This window comes from Alexandromys fortis, unplaced genomic scaffold (genome assembly GCF_014885135.2).
Source record: "Alexandromys fortis isolate MF-2015 unplaced genomic scaffold, M_Fortis_MF-2015_v1.1 scaffold_103, whole genome shotgun sequence".
Lineage (NCBI taxonomy): Eukaryota > Metazoa > Chordata > Mammalia > Rodentia > Cricetidae > Alexandromys > Alexandromys fortis.
In genome coordinates, this window is record NW_026067978.1 from 4,102,282 (window position 1) to 4,117,979 (window position 15,698).

At 46.9% G+C, this 15,698-nt stretch overlaps 1 protein-coding gene across 2 annotated transcripts in view; it reads right to left on the reverse strand.

Moving 5' to 3' along the window:
• The window catches only part of Glra1 (glycine receptor alpha 1), an 81,896-nt gene that overhangs the window by 9,583 nt on the left and 56,615 nt on the right, over positions 1-15,698 (reverse strand). For both annotated transcript variants that reach the window (XM_050157703.1, XM_050157702.1), the window contains exons 4-7: positions 10,225-10,448; positions 7,977-8,059; positions 7,582-7,719; positions 3,595-3,809 (exon numbers count right to left, since the gene is read on the reverse strand). In XM_050157703.1, the coding sequence (XP_050013660.1) occupies positions 3,595-3,809; positions 7,582-7,719; positions 7,977-8,059; positions 10,225-10,448 (660 nt within the window). The remainder of the gene's footprint in view (positions 1-3,594; positions 3,810-7,581; positions 7,720-7,976; positions 8,060-10,224; positions 10,449-15,698) is intronic.

The window sequence follows — 15,698 nt, forward strand, 5'->3', positions numbered from 1 at the left end:
AATCAGCAGCCGGAAAAGCCCAGTAATAACCAACCATCAGGCAGCCAATGGAGAGGGCAGAGGAGCTGCTTGACTCTGGTTCCCAGGGCCTTGCCCTCCTCTGCCTTTGGCCTCCTCTGCTGTCCCCTTAGAACGCCTGCTCACTGGCTGCCTTTCTTTGACCTGATTTGGAGTGGGGGCCCTGGGAACAGTTTTCATTTGTGTCTTTTTAATCTGGGGGACATTGGTTGAAAACAATTTGTGGCAGTTGCTATCGGAGGCACTGAGGCAGAGATAGGTTAATCAAAAACACGAAAGAGGGGACTGGGGAGAGAGCTCAGTAGTGGGGCACTTGCCCAGCAAGCTCAAGGGCCTGGGTTCAAGTCTTTGCAATGCCAAATAAAAAGTTCAGGAAAGTGAGCCACGTCACGAGATGCCATCACAGCAGGCTAATCTATGAGTGCTCATGGACAACCCAGGACACCCTGACCCCGAGCAGGAAGTAAAAGCTGAAGCCAAGTGGTGCACTGCCTGGCTAATGCTGACTCTAGCAGACTTTCTCAGGAGGAGATGGGGACATTCCATAAAAATCTGTGGTTTTTGTGTGGCCACCAGGCTGAGTGAGCCAGACTTCAATGGTTGACATAACACAGAATACAGGGTTCACAGAACCAGCTCGGACAAAGAATAAATGTCAACAACAAGTCCTTAGGGGGTAGAACCTGAGTTCCAAAAATGGCCATGTTGTATTATGTAATACGAGCGATTTATTAGGTGTGCAAAACTAGCAAACAAACAACTCAAAACAAAAAATAACTCTCCCACCAGAAAAATATGACCCAGTTACAGGAAAAAAGAATATGGGTCAAAGAGGTGGCACCTGAGGACACCAGATATCAGACTTAACAGCCTTAACATTTTATTTTATTTTTAGTTATGTGTATGTATTGTGTCTATGTATGAGCATGTGCCCAAAGGCTAGAGGCATCGGATCATTTGGGGTTAGATATATAGGAAGCTGTGTTATGGGAGCAGGGAATTGAGCTAAGGTCCTCTGCAAGATCAATGAGTGGTTTTAATCTCTAAACCATCTATCTAGTCCCTTTAATTTTATTATTCTTAAAGATAGGGTATCATATAGCTGGCCTTGAACTTGCTGTACAGCTGAGGATGACTTAGAACTCTTGATGCTCCCGTCTCTGCCTGCTTAGGGCGTGTGTGCCACTATCATACTGGGTAGACAAAGACATTAAATTAGTTATCTTAAATATATTCAAGCAATCGAAAGAAACTGTGTATAGGAATTTGAGCGTGGTGGCACACATCTTTAGTCCCGCGACTAAGGAGGGTGAGGGTGGAGAATTGCCATGTATTCAAGGCCAGCCTGGGCTACAGAGTGGTCTGTCTCAAATAAAACAAAAACAACACAAGGAAGCTAAAGGAACATTTGAGACCGTTCTCTTACCACACAGAACACACTAGTAAAAAGGTAAAAATTACAAGAGAGCCAAATGAAAACTCTGATGTTGAAAGTCAATAATTAAGATGGGAATTTCACTAGAGAGACAGCAGTGGGTGTGAGGAGGTAGAAGAAAGAACCAGAGAACTTGGAGAGAAGTCAGCAGCATCAAGATCATGAGTCTGCGGGGTGGGGAATGAGGGGAGAGGAGCACAGCCACAGAGACTCATGGGAAATAGCACAGAGACTCATGGGAAACCACCAAAGCCACCAACACATGATGACTAGAGCCTCAGAAGAGGCAAAAAGAGGTAGAATAATTGATCAATAACCTACCCTATGCCTATCATCTGTTTAATAATCAGCTCTCAATATCTCTTAATCTATTAATAACCTATCATCTATCTATATATCATTGATCTTCTATAATGTCCTCCTATAATGTTCTATAATGAGTAGACAGCTGTCTACTCATCTGTCATGTATGTATGTATGTATGCATGTATCTATCTATCTATCTATCTATCTATCTATCTATCTATCTGTTCTTGTTTTTTTTTTGTTGCTGGGACAAATGCTCTGACCCATAGCTACCAGAGGAGGAAACGACTTATTTGAATGACACTTCCAGGTCACATTTCATTACTGAGGGAAATCAGGGTGGGAACTCAGAGTGATCCTCGAAGCAGAGACCACGGAAGACTCTTACTTGCTGCTGGCTTCCTCTCTGCTCACTTGTGCTCAGCTAGCTTTCTTATATAGCTCTGGCTCACCTACATAGGGATGGCCCTGCCCACAGTGGGCTGGCATTTCCTACATCAATTAACAATTAAGACAATCCCTCCATAGACATGCCCACAGACCAATGTGATCTGTGCAACCCCTCAGTTGAGACTCCCTTAGATGACTCTAGGTTGTATTGAGTTGATAGTTAATGCTAGCTAGAAGTGTCTATGTATGTATGTATGTATGTATGTATGTATGCATGCACGAATGTATTTATGTATACATGTATGCCATCTAATACATCTGTCTACCTTATCTACAAATAGCATCTTTCTATACTATGTGGCTATTTCTGTATCTATCAATCTCCTTATATAGAGATTTCGGAGTCCCTGTGTGAAAGCAGAAGCCATGTGTGGTCCCGACTGGAAACGGTGCAGACACTGTTTATCACCAGCATGGGCCTGGTGTGAACAGCAGAGCACAGTGCTGTGTCTGGTGCTAGCAGACAGAGTGGGAATTGCCGTGGACAGTTAGAGTAAGTGGAGCAGAAACTGGGCCTGCATCATGCTGTGTGCCCACTGTGGACAATGGATAACGGCCATGAAGAACTTGCCCTTTGTGGATAGTTTCTATTCAAATATTTTCCTGGATGTATCTGGGTATAGGAAGGAGGGGGCTGATCCAGTCTGATTTGGTTTTGGAAGCGTGAACAAACTGGTAGGGAAAATTCTTTCTTTACCATCTTTTGTTGCTGTTGTTCTTTGTTTTGAGACAGGGGATCGTTATGTAGTCCTGGCTAGTAGGGAACTCACTATGTAGATCAGGTTGGCCTGACCTTAGAGATCTACCTGCTCCTGCTTGCCAATCTGCTGGGATTAAAGGCGTGTGCCACCGTACCCTGACCCTTATTTACTGTTTTATACCTCTACATAATTGGGTGTACATGTGATTAAAATCAGATGCATCATGGAAAAGAAGCATGCACAATAAAGCTTATATAACTCGAATCTGTCAATCACAATAGAGAACCACCCAGATCATATTCATTAGCCATCAGTCCCTCCTTCCTTCAGGACCCGTAAAAAGAAGTCCCACACAGTGACTGGACCCTTGAGCCCTCTCTCACTCCGGTGGCCTGCTGCTGCTCTCTTTGGCAGGGTACCTAATTTATATTCTGGATTTACTTACGAATAAGTTTTCCTACTATTTCACAAACTGTATTCATCTTCCCTCACCCTCTAATTCTTTGAATAAGATGCTAAGAACCTAGAAACTGTGATCCAGACAGAGACTTCTGGAAACAATGCTACACACAGCATGTATATACATGGTGACACATTATATGCTCCTCATGTCTCAGGCAGGGATGAGGGATGCTGGCTTCTTCTCTAGTCTAGGGTTCAGTACTCTACAATGGTGCCACTCACCTTGGGTAGGGAGGCTCGGGAGCCAGAGCTCTGGGTGGTCATGGTGAGCACAGTGGTGATGCCCAGCCCCACACGAGCTGGTGCAGCATCCATGTTGATCCAGAAGGAGATCCAGGACAGGATGACGATAAGCAGGCTGGGGATGTACATCTGGATCAGGTAGTAGCCCATCTGCCGCTCCAGGTGGAATCGGGCCTCAATGCAGGTGAATTTACCTGCAAGGAATGACAGCAAAGGAGCCATGGAACATGCTAGAGAGTAGCAGCGGTATTAGGGTCAGCTTGACTGGAGTCCTGATTGAGCCCCATGTTGTCTGTACTCATAGGCAAGTGCTTGAATTGTGCTGGGCCTCAGTTTCCTCACCTAGGGTAAATGGTGTAATACAGTTGACCCTCCACATCCGTGGGTTCTACATCCATGGTTTTAGCCAAGTGCAAGTAGAAATAAATATTCAGAAGTTCATCTCCTCTGAATGTATGCAGGCTTTGTTCCTGTTATCACACCTCAGACAACAGGCGAACATCTGTGTACACAGCATTTATGCTGAGTTAGGTATTGTCAGTCACCCAAAGATAATGTGTGCAGAAAGATGTGTGTATGTTATATTCAGACACTCCCCCACTCTACCAAGGGGGCTTGAGCATCTTTGGCATTTTTGCCTCTAGGTATCTGAGGGGGTCCTGGAGACAACCTCCTGGGAACACTAAAGGATGAACAATACATACTTCATATGGTGACCCTTTTTAAAAATTTACATTTATTTATTCATTTGTGGGGTGTGTATGCACAAGCGGGCTTGCCATACCACGGCCCTTGTGTGGAGGTCAGAGAACAGCTTGTGGGAGCTTATCCTTCCACCATGTGGCTCCCGAGGAGCAACCTACGGTTGCCAGGCTTAGTGGCAAGCGCTTTACCCTTGGAATCCTCTTGCCGGCCCTCACATAGCGGCTCTTGTGGTTTTAGTGGGCTGAAATGAGATGGTGCTTATGAAGAACTCTGACAGTCCTCACACATCGTGGGTACTCAGCAGCCTCATTTGCCACCACCATCATGACCACTGTCATCATTATAACTATCACCATCCCCAACGTCATTATCACTGTCATCTCGATCACCATTGTCCTTTTAGAGTCATTACCATCTTCATCACTGCCACCATCACTGGGATCAGCTTAATTGCCATCTTCATCATTTTCATCATTTTAATTATCTTCACCGTCATTGTCACACTCACCACTGCCTCCGCCACTACCACCACCATCACCACCACCACCACCATCACTATCACCACCACCACCACCATTTGTTTGCTAAGAGAGAGTACAGGTGGAGTTTCCAGACCCTTCTGCTCTGGTGTCCCCAAACATGACTCAATTCTATCACTTCTTGTAAACCTTTTGTTTGATGACTCTTATTTGAGATGTTCATACCCACACTCTTGGACATCTTTATTTCTTCCTAAACATTTCTTTCTGTTAACTCTTGGGTTTTAAAATGACTTAATCCCAACGCCGCTTAAGAATCCCTTTGTTTGCTCCTTCTTTTCTTATATGAAACATTTCCTGTCCTCTACAGGGAGTTCAAACTCTGTAGACTGTCCTGCCCTGTTGACCTCTGGCCTGTATTTCTAGCAATTTCCCTCTTCCATTACCCTAATGGCCACTCTCTGTCCCCTGTCCTTGTCTGGAGCACGCCTGCCTACTCCGTTACCCTTCTGAACTCTGATCTTGCCGATATCTTTGCTCCTCTTCCTTCCCTCAGCCCAGGAAACGCCTTTCCTCTCGCAGGAACACTTATCCACAAAGTGGCAGAAGGCTCCTTTCCTTGGTGTGTTCTCAGTTCTGCTCATGAGATCACCCAAGCCTTGAAGTCACAGAACCGCTGGTGAGTGAGTAAGTGAGTCAGCCAGTCTCTCTCTTTCGATCTTTGGCACTGGACTGGGCCAGCCTTTTGTCTCTTTTCACTCATATATTACTGGAACTGGGACCATGCCTGTCCCAGGGAAGGGTCTAAGTTCCTGTCTACTGAAGCTGGGGACCAGGAGATTTCATGGGGCTCCATGTGATCAGTGCCCTGTCCATCTTCCACCTCTGTCCCCAGAGGGCTTGATCCAAGACCGTAAAGGTGTAGAGTGGAGGAGGGAAGGAGAGGGAAGGTTCCCTGCCCATCCGCCTCTTTCCACCTCTTGGCTGCTGTCAGTAATGCTGTTGCAGGCACAGAACAATCACGTCTCTGAAATCCTTCCTTTACTTTCTAGATGGATATATAAAAGGTTATTGTTGCATCAGGAGGCAATGGATGAGAAGAGAAAAATAATAGAGTATTAGTCTTAAAAATAAGAAAATTGGGCAGAGGAGATGGCTTATTGGGTAAAATTCTTGTTTGGGTGAGCAGCTGTAATCCCAGTGCTGGGGAGGAGGCAGGTGAATCCCAGGAGCTTTCTGCCAGCCAGTCTACCCCAAACATTAGTCCCAGTTTAAAAAGAAAGCAGAGAGTGATAGAGGAAGGTACCTGCCATCCTCTGACTTCTTTGTGTACAAGCATAGTAACACATATTTGTATATACACACACGAGATAGATAGATAGATAGATAGATAGATAGATAGATAGATAGATAGATCCTGCCATTTTCAAATATATGAATGGAATTGGCAGGCCCTTTCCTACCAAGTGAAGTGAGCCAGCTACAAAGACAAGTACTTTTTCATTTCAGTTATGCATAAGGTCTGTGGCAAGCAAACTCACAGAAGCGGAAGGTGGAATGGTGGAGTTTAAGTGAGATAGTGGTCAAAGGGTGCAAAGACTCAGTCATGCAAGATTATTAAACTCTGGAGATGTTGTACTGTGTTCCTGGCCCTGATCCATATACACAGTCCTTCAGCCCTTTGCCAAGAGGATATTAGGTGTACGTGTGTGTACACACACATGCACGAGGTGTGGCACATATCCATTGGCTTGATTGTGGTCTCCATTTTACAGTCGATCGCATGCGCATCAAGGTGTACATCTTCAATACATACACTATTACATTTTGTCAGTCAATTCTAGCCCAGGAAAGAGTGGGGTAAAAAGGAAGATGCCGCACACTGGTAAAGCCTGTGGCTTGGGAGGATCTGTTGTGTCATTTGGACCCACTGGGAGTCCTGTTATCTCAGAGTCAGCACACTCAGGGGCCAAGTACATCTTCAGACATCCGGAGACTTCTGTGTAGTGACCCAGAAAGCTGAAGCTGTCCTAGGCAGACCAGAGCCCAGGCTGCCTGTCTCTCACAGGGGCTTCCACTTACAGTGGCTTCTCCTGCGCCCCTGTCTGCCTGGACCTGCCATTCTCCTACAGCAGGCACACCTCCCCTCTGCTCAGCTAAGATCAGGCACAGCTTCTTACGAGTATGCCAGTTAGCATGCCCGTCCTCTTGCCCCTCCCAACAGTGCTCACACGAGCTGGCTTCCTGTCTGAGATGGGGTATATATAGTCTTATGGTCTAATCCCAGTTCCTTCCTGAATTCAGTCTCTCCTAGCAAAGGTTAGACCCGTCATGGATGACAGACAGCTGACCAAGTGTCTGGGTTCCCCTTCTCTACTCACCATGGCTCCCAGAGAATGAACCAATTTTTAATGTTTACTGATTACCATTGAGAACCTCCCAGCTCCCTCTTGCTTGGTTGGGTCCAAGGCAAGCACTTTACTTCTGCACACAAGTTTCTGTGTGGCAGAGCCCACACTCCGTCTACCAGCTCCTCCTCCTAGCCTCAGCGGCAGGACCCCCTACTCAGAATGAAGAGTATTTACTAGCTTCCTTTGTAATTAGGTGTGGCCTGGGCTTATGTTAACATCCCCAGAACTCACAGAAATAACATCTCACTGGCATTTTTTTTTGTCCAAACCTATTCCATTAACCACCAGGTGATAAACACAGACCACGCAGTTCTGCGACTGAATGGTGTCTGAGATGCCCTGGGGATGGCATGACAGTCTCTGGCACCCACCTGTGTTGTAGTGCTTGGTGCAGTATCTCAGGTCCTTCTCCTCTTTCAGGATAAACTGAGGCAGGGTCAGTCCGTCTGCCACCTGCACCGCCCCCTGCTCCTGCCACTCAAAGATGAGGTCATTCATGGTGTATCCAACTGGGAGGGATCGGGAGAAGGAACAGTCAGCAAGGTCTCTGTGTTACACTTAGGGCTGAAGGCTTGATGAAGCCTCAGATCATGGTGGAGGTCAGGGGATCCCACTGCCTTTTCTTCTTTACCTCCCTTGTATAGGAGGCGAATTGTTGAAATTCATTCCCCAGCCCTCCCACCTAGCAATGGGTACATAGGGGCCTGGTTCCTTTAAAAAACAAGACAAAACAAAAACCTAAAAACGATTCTGGCAAGGAACTCACAGCTTTCCAGTTGCATGATACATGTCTGTACGTCCATCGGGAAGTTCTTCAGGTCCATGGGGCAGGCCAGCGTCAAGGTGATTCTGAGAAGAGAAGGGACTGGGCTGATATGGGGACCACACTTAAGGAGTCTGTGCCTCCATGCTTTTGCCAGTTGAAATCATTGTTTTAGGGTGGGGACCGGAGACCCGAGGACCAGTGCTTAGAGAAGAAATGTGTTCACATTTCCAAATTCCTGGGATGGCAGAGGAGGCTTGGTGATGGAAAGGAGGTGGCCAGAGTCAGAGGGACTTCTGGATTTCTCTGAAACTTTCTTGGACGCTAGAGACCTCTGTTTTAGCAGGTTGCTGGGGTGCCAGATGCTGCCCTACGCCAGTTCTTCCTTCAGGTTCTCCATTGAGTCCCCAGCCCCAGGTGTTCCTATGCTTTAGCAGTAAGTGCTGCACATGGCTCTCAGCTGCTTCCAGCCACACACGGGGCCTGTCAAAAGTGAGTCCCCCTTCCCCCACCGCTGACTCTTCCCACACAGCTGACTCACATCTGTGGGTTCAGGTAGGGACAGATGAAGAGCAGTGGGCCAGTTATTTATTTTGGGGGTGTGCAACCCTTATAAAAGCTGCAGCCCCAGAGCCAGAGGGAACCCCTTCAGTGACACCCCAGGCTGGTAGCTGATTCTGGGATTGGTGGACATAACTCCCTGCTGTCCTGAGGTCAGCTCTACTTCTTTGAGGTACCCAGTTAGAGATGTCCCCATAGAACATAGCCACTACCACCGCAGCTGCACACCTGGCCCTTGGTGAATGTCCCTTTCCGGCTCACACCACAGGTGTGTGGATGTCCTCCAAGGACATTAAAAAAAAAAAGGAGGGGGATAGGGAGGAAGAGGGAGGAGAAGGGATGAAGCGAAGGGGCGGGGGGAGTGAAGAGAAAATGAGCGAGGCCCATTTCTGAAGATAAAAGCTCCGAAGCCGGGCAGCTGTCAGACCGGGTTAATTTCCAGATGCGGAATGACCTTGGGACCATTGCTTTCTGCTGACCTGTCCTTCTGTCAGGTTGCACCGGGACTCTGCTTCCCAGAGACATGAAACTGTCCTGGCAGCAGAGACTTCCAGACAGAGGTGACCCTCCCTCCAGCAACCCACGGGGGGGGGGGGGGCGTTGGTGGCTGACTCCGAGACCCGTGTCATTCTTCATCTAAATGTGGCTGCTAGGGTGAAGTCAATCCGCAGGGTGGTGAGGGTTCCACGTCCCTTCCCCACAGACTGTGGGGGTACTGAGCCCACTCCCCTCTGAGGGTCAGGATCAGCCCAGCCTCTGCCCTTTCCAGCCTGCCCCATCCTGGATATTGAAGGCTCCTCTCTGAATAGGAGGTGAGACTTCTCTCCCACTGAGGAACTGAAGGTAGAAGGGATGGTCACTTAGCTCTCTGAAGCTCCTTTAAGTCAGAACACATCCGTTCATTATCATGTATTGATGTGCAGATGTTAAGCGGTGGCCCATGGCCGTTCTGATTCTTCAGAAGTCCTGGGACCCAGGTGGAAAGCTGCGGCTCTTTTAATTCTCCAGTGGGCATGGGACCCACACTAGTACCCTATCAGAACTTACTTTCTGACAGGAACCACGAAAACTTGGGAAGGTTTCCTAAGTTTCCACATCCGTACTTTTCTGATGTATATAATGGGATCATCAAACCTAACTCATGAGTTATATAATGATAAAATACATAAGCAGAGCTCTGCATGGTACGTTCTCCAAGATGCCAGTGCTGTGAGCGTGAGCCTATTTTTCCATTTGCGTTGTCCATTGTCCCTGTGCCCTGGGGGAGGAGAGTAGGGACTAGAGGTGTGTGTGTGTGTGTGTGTGTGTGTGTGTGTGTATGTGTGTGTGTAGGGGACAGGGAGCAGGTGTCACAGGACACTCTGAAAGTTTAGCACTTAACTAATGTCTATAGGCTACAGGCACGGGAGAGGTCCTGTCTCCCAAGGTTTAATACAAGGCAAGTGGGATTTAGGGCAGGGAGGCAGCAATCCTGGCTCATTCTCGTGGAATGTGCCATTTACCCGGTAGTCCCATTTACCGCCAAGCTGCTGTGTCTTGGCAAGCTTTGTTCCTCTAGACTTGCTACCGATCCTGTCTGAGAAGTCTATTTTGCCTTTTTGTTGAAACACAGGGTGACTTAAACGCCACCTTCTCTCACAAGCCTTTGTCCCACCCTCTCTCTGTGCCTATCATTGGTTCCAGAGCTCACCTGATGCTGTAGAGGACATTGCCATTCCGGGAGATTCTCAGCAATTTGTTGTCAGTGGTGATCTCATGGAAGTGGGCTCCCTTTTCGTTGGCAAAGAACAGGTCAGGCTTCCAGATGGAATCCAACATGGACGGGTCAAGGTCCAGGGAGTCGTCAGGGTACTCATTGTAGGCCAGACGGGGGTCATTCCACTGCTGCCTCAGGAAGATGTTGACCCTGTAGTCCTGCAGCCCCAAGACAGCAGTGGGGGTGGGGTTAGGCTCTGGGTGCCAACTCTCAGAGGACTTGGGTGCTTACGGCTCGTGGGCTCCAAAACCTATCCTGGAAGAGGCTGAGTGTGCCTGCCTCCCCTGGTGTGCCTGGGCACCAGGAAACCAACAATCACTCCTTTCTGTCCTCAGCTAAGTATACATAAATCTGAACTTTAGAACAAATGTTTTATTTTGAAGGAATTTTAGCCAGACATGGTGGCTCATGCCTGTAATTTCAGCATATGAGGTTGAGGCAGTACTGCCATAAATTTGAGGCCAACATGGGTTACATAGCAGATATTGGGTCAGGACTGCAGAACATGACTCTGTCTTAAAACAACAAACAAACAAAACAACAACCAAAAAAAATTAAAAAATAAATTTCAACGACTAATGTAATAGATCTGTTTTCTTGTTCTTTAAAATCTAAACACTTCTTTCTTCGTTCGTTTGTTCCTTCCTTCCTTCCTTCCTTCCTTCCTTCCTTCCTTCCTTCCTTCCTTTCTTTCCTCTTTCTTGTGTGTGTGCAGCACACATGTGATGGTCCGAGGACACCTTGTGGGAGTTACCATCTCCTTCCACCGTATGGGTCCAGGGGATTGGACTCAGGTCACCAGGCTTGATGGTGAGCACCTTTACCGGCTGAGCCATCTCCTCAGTTCCCTGTTTTTAGCTTCCTGTTAACATATTGTTGTATTAACTTTCTATTTTTTGTTTTTTTGAGACAGCTTTCCTGTGTAGCATTGGCTGTCCTGGAACTCGCTCTGTAGACAGGCTGGCCTTGAACTCGAGATCCACCTGCCTCTGCCTCTGCTGGGATTAAAGGTATGTACTGACACAGCCAGTTTACTCCTCCACATTGTAAATAAATAAGTGTAAAAAGAGAAGTTCAAGGTCATTCATAGCTGTGGAGTTTGAGGTCATGCTGGGATACAGGAGACTCATGCGGCCCAGGCAGGTTCAGCCGAGGTTTTCTTCACCTGCTTTCTCCTATTGTAAAGTTTAGCTTTGTTCACACCTGGAAAAGCTGTTAGGACACTGGGCAGGTGTAGGTAAGGAATATTCCATTAAAAAATATTTCAATAGGAAGTCTTTTAGGGGTTGGGGAGATGGCTCAGTGGTTAAGAGCACTGACTGCTCTTCTAGAGGACCCAGGTTTAATTCCCAACACCCACATGGCAGCTCACAACCACCTGTGTCTTCAGCTTCAGGGCGACCTGACACCTTCTTCTGGCCTCTACCAGCACTGCACACACCTACTCATATACAAACAAACATATAAAGACCAAAATAAGTCTTAAAAAAAGGAAAGTGCTTTAATTTTGATGAAAAGGTACTGTAAACTTGGGGTCCATGAATGTAGTAGCACTGTAAATAGAATTTGAGGTGCATTTCTGTTTCCCAAGGCAGAAGGGCAGAGCATCAGTGTTGAGCTACCCAAAGGGCATTACTCTCCCAAAGACTAATGACCCCAAGTCTGACTTTTGGTGCCAACCCTGAAGAAATAACACACACACACACACAAACAAACACACACCCATGTACACTTCCACATCCATGTACATACCTCCACACCCATGCACCCAGCCGCTCACCCACACATACATCCACACCCATGCACACTTATGTGTGTGCACACACATACACCCCCACCCACCCCTACTTGTCTGCATACACACATACCCACAATGCACATCCTCCATAATCATGCACCCACCCACTCACCCACACATACACCCACACTCATATTTGTGCTTGAGTGCACACACACACACACACACACACACACACACACACACACACACATTCAAGATAACACTCTTTCTCCGAGGGTGCCATAAAAGTGAGACCATACTGTCTTTTTTTTGGAGAGCTGCTTCTGAGCCCTCATCAGTCTTGATCGGTCACTAGCGGGGATAAGTGAGATCTTCCCACACTCAGTTCACCCCTGTCCACTGCCTCCCGTGTGCTCCATTCTGGTGGAAATATCGATAGCTTCATAAAACATTCCAAAGCGTTTTATAGGATTTTCCTATAATTTAATTGCAGCCTGTCCCTCAAGCCCCATAGAAGGTGACACTTGGTCTCATATTCTCAGGTCTTATGAGTCCCATGATGAGGACTAGGCCTGGATATTGTTTTAAAAGCCCAGTTCCAGGGGATCTGACACCCTCTTCTAGTCTCCATGGGCACTGCATGCACAGAAATACATGAGGTGAAATACCTATACATATCAATAAAAATAAAGAAATAAAAATTTCTTATTATATTTGTTTAATCTCTCTGTGTGTGCACACATACGTGTGTGCATGTCTGTGTCTCTCTGTGTATGTGTGTGTGCACGCACAAGCGTATGAGTGAAGATGTGGAGGTCAGAGGACAACTTCCAGAGGCACATTCTTCCCTTCCACCATGTGGGATTCTGGGCTCAAACTCGGGTAGTCAGGCTTAGTAGCAAGTACCTCTACCCACTGAGCAATCTCACCAACCCTGGATGTTGGCTTTTGTTTTTCTTGCATTGTTGGTGACATCTCTGAAGCTAGCCCCTCCTCTCCTTCTCCTCTGGAGCTTACACAGAGAGTGTGTTAGGATGGGTTTTGGGAAAGCCACCTGGGAGTAAACAGACTATGAATGGCTGGGTAGAAAAAGCCTCCAGTCCTCAAATCCCAGTCATGCTTTTGATGTTCCTGCTAGTGACATGTCAAGGCTGGGCGTGTAGCTTCGAGGAAGAAAAGGAAGTGACATTTCTTAAAATGTTTTCCATACTGCCACACACGTTTAATTCTCACAAAAGCTCTGCAAACAAACACCCAGATTCATATGACAAGGGGGGAGAAATGGGCTTGGAGAGGCTGAGGGATGTGTCCAAGAACAGGGTTTATGGATTGGGGGATCTAGGGCTGGGATCCTCTTGACCCAACCCACTAGTGAAAACATGACTTGGATGGAGGAAGTTGGTTCTTGCTCAGGATGCTCTGGCCCTTGTTGCCTGGCAAATTCTGTGAACTCAACTTAAGCCCCACCTCCTTTAGGAGCTGGATGCTCTAGGTACCCCCTGGCTTTCTTGGTGAGCACCCAGGAGAATGGAATCCTCAGAAACATCCATCTGAGTGCCTCCTCCCTGAGAGCGGTTCCTCCCAAGTGTGGTTGGCAGCAATTGGAAAGGATGATGCTGAGCTCGTGTTTTCCCTGCAGCAGCTCTGCTACCCCTAATAATCCCCTCCTATATTCAGGTCTTACTTTTTTTCTTTTTAGCAGAAGTAATGTATGCAAACAAAGAGAATCATGTATCATTGGAAAGAATGATAGGCTCTTATTATGAAATGACAAATGAGAGTCAGGGCCAGAGACTGGAACAGTCTATGGTAGGGTCCCCAATGCCTGACTTCTCTGGCCCATGGCCTCCAGTTCCTGACGGTTTCCATGGCTCCTGAGTTCTCCCCATGACCATTGGCTCCTCCTGGAATCTATTTCTTAGACAGGCTCCCACCATGGAGTTTTCCTTTTAGGGTAGGTAAATGGTTGGGAAGGAAGCTCAGAAGAGATCAAAATGAGTGGTTCAGTGGGCTGAAAGTCAAGGGCTGCTTTGGCTTCTTAGCCTTACACTTTGCTGGCTTGGTGTTTGACATATGTGGAACCCATGTGCAAGTTCAGAACCAGAGAGGCAACAATGGAATTCTTCAATCAAGGACTTAAGGTACCACTCTCTCAAAGGCAGTACAAATCCCCAAAGTTGGGGGCACTCAGAGGTATAGTCAGTCCAACTATCTTCAGCATCAACTCACCCCACTTTCAAGACTTAAGATTCCTTGACACTCTGATCTCTGGTAACTGAACAATTATTTGCTTTGCTTATAAGACCAGCGAAAGACATTAACTCACCCATCCATCCATTATCCATCTGCCCATCCATCCATCCATCCATCCATCCATCATCTATCCACCCATCCATTCCATCCATACTTCAAACATGTGAGGGCTTCCTATTTGTCACTTATAGTTGGATCTCTCCCTCTTTCCTTCCTTATGGTGTCTAATTTAACATTTTTAATATCTAATGAGCTCCTTTAAATTCAGAATTGGAGAGAACTAGGAAGCTCACAATGTTTAATCAGGAAAGATCTCAGAGTTTGCGAGGGTGTGTTATTGAAAAGGAGATATGGAAGACCAGAGGTCCACTCGCTATTGTCAGAAGTAAGAGACATGGCCGTAAGGGGTAGATGGAGGAAGCAAACTCATGCTCCTATTTTTCTTTTTATGTGTAGTCCAGGCTGTCCTCAAACTCTCCATCCTCCTGCTCTAGCCTCCTGAGTGCTGGATTATAGGTTATTATAATAATATATGATATATTTTATATACAATATGTATGATATATAATATTTATCATATATATTATGCCACTATACTCGACCCATGCACCTTTAAAAATGCTTCATTACTTTTTTGGGTGTGTGTGTGCATGTGTTGGTATGTGTGTGCACATGCTCTGGCATGGGTGTTGAGGTCAGAAACAGTTTACTGGAGTTGGTTCTCTCCTGTTATGTAGGTTCTGGAGCTCCAACTCAGTTTGTGAGTCTCGTGTCATTTGCCTTTGCCAGCGGAGCCATCCATCTGCAGGCCCCTGTGCCCCTTTTGAAGTCTTAGTTTTCAGCTCTCAAGGAGAGAGCGGAGATTTCCTTTGCTAAACTCAAATGAACTCTTACCGTGGATTGGGCTGCGTTGGATACAGACAAGCAGAAGCAGAAGCAGAGGCAGAAGGTTTTGGTTTCTGCCTTTGGTGAACTCAGATTATCCAGCACACAAGGCAAGCAGGGGTCACAAATATCCACTACAGGAAGCTTGGAGTGTCAGTGGTCTTAGGATATGCTAACAAACTGTTATCACATGCAGCCCGGAAACCATAGGGGCTTGTTCCCAGCATGGTTAGACGAGAAGGTGGCACCTGAGATGTCTGTTTCAGTTTGTCTTTCCTCCCAAAGCAGCTCTGCACCCAGATAAGGACAGCAGCTGCTTACGGTGTCTGCTTAGCCGGGAAAGGAGCCAACAGCGCGTGAGGACAGAGGTGATGTGTGAACGCTTAGAGCAGCCATGAGGAATGGGGCCACAGCTTCAGGGTGTTTAAGATTAGAATGAGGAGAGTCAGGGGCAGGAGCAAAAGGACTCTCATGTGGGAAAAAACCAGCACAGAGAGCTGTGTAGGCAGGAGCATCGCTGCTTACTCAA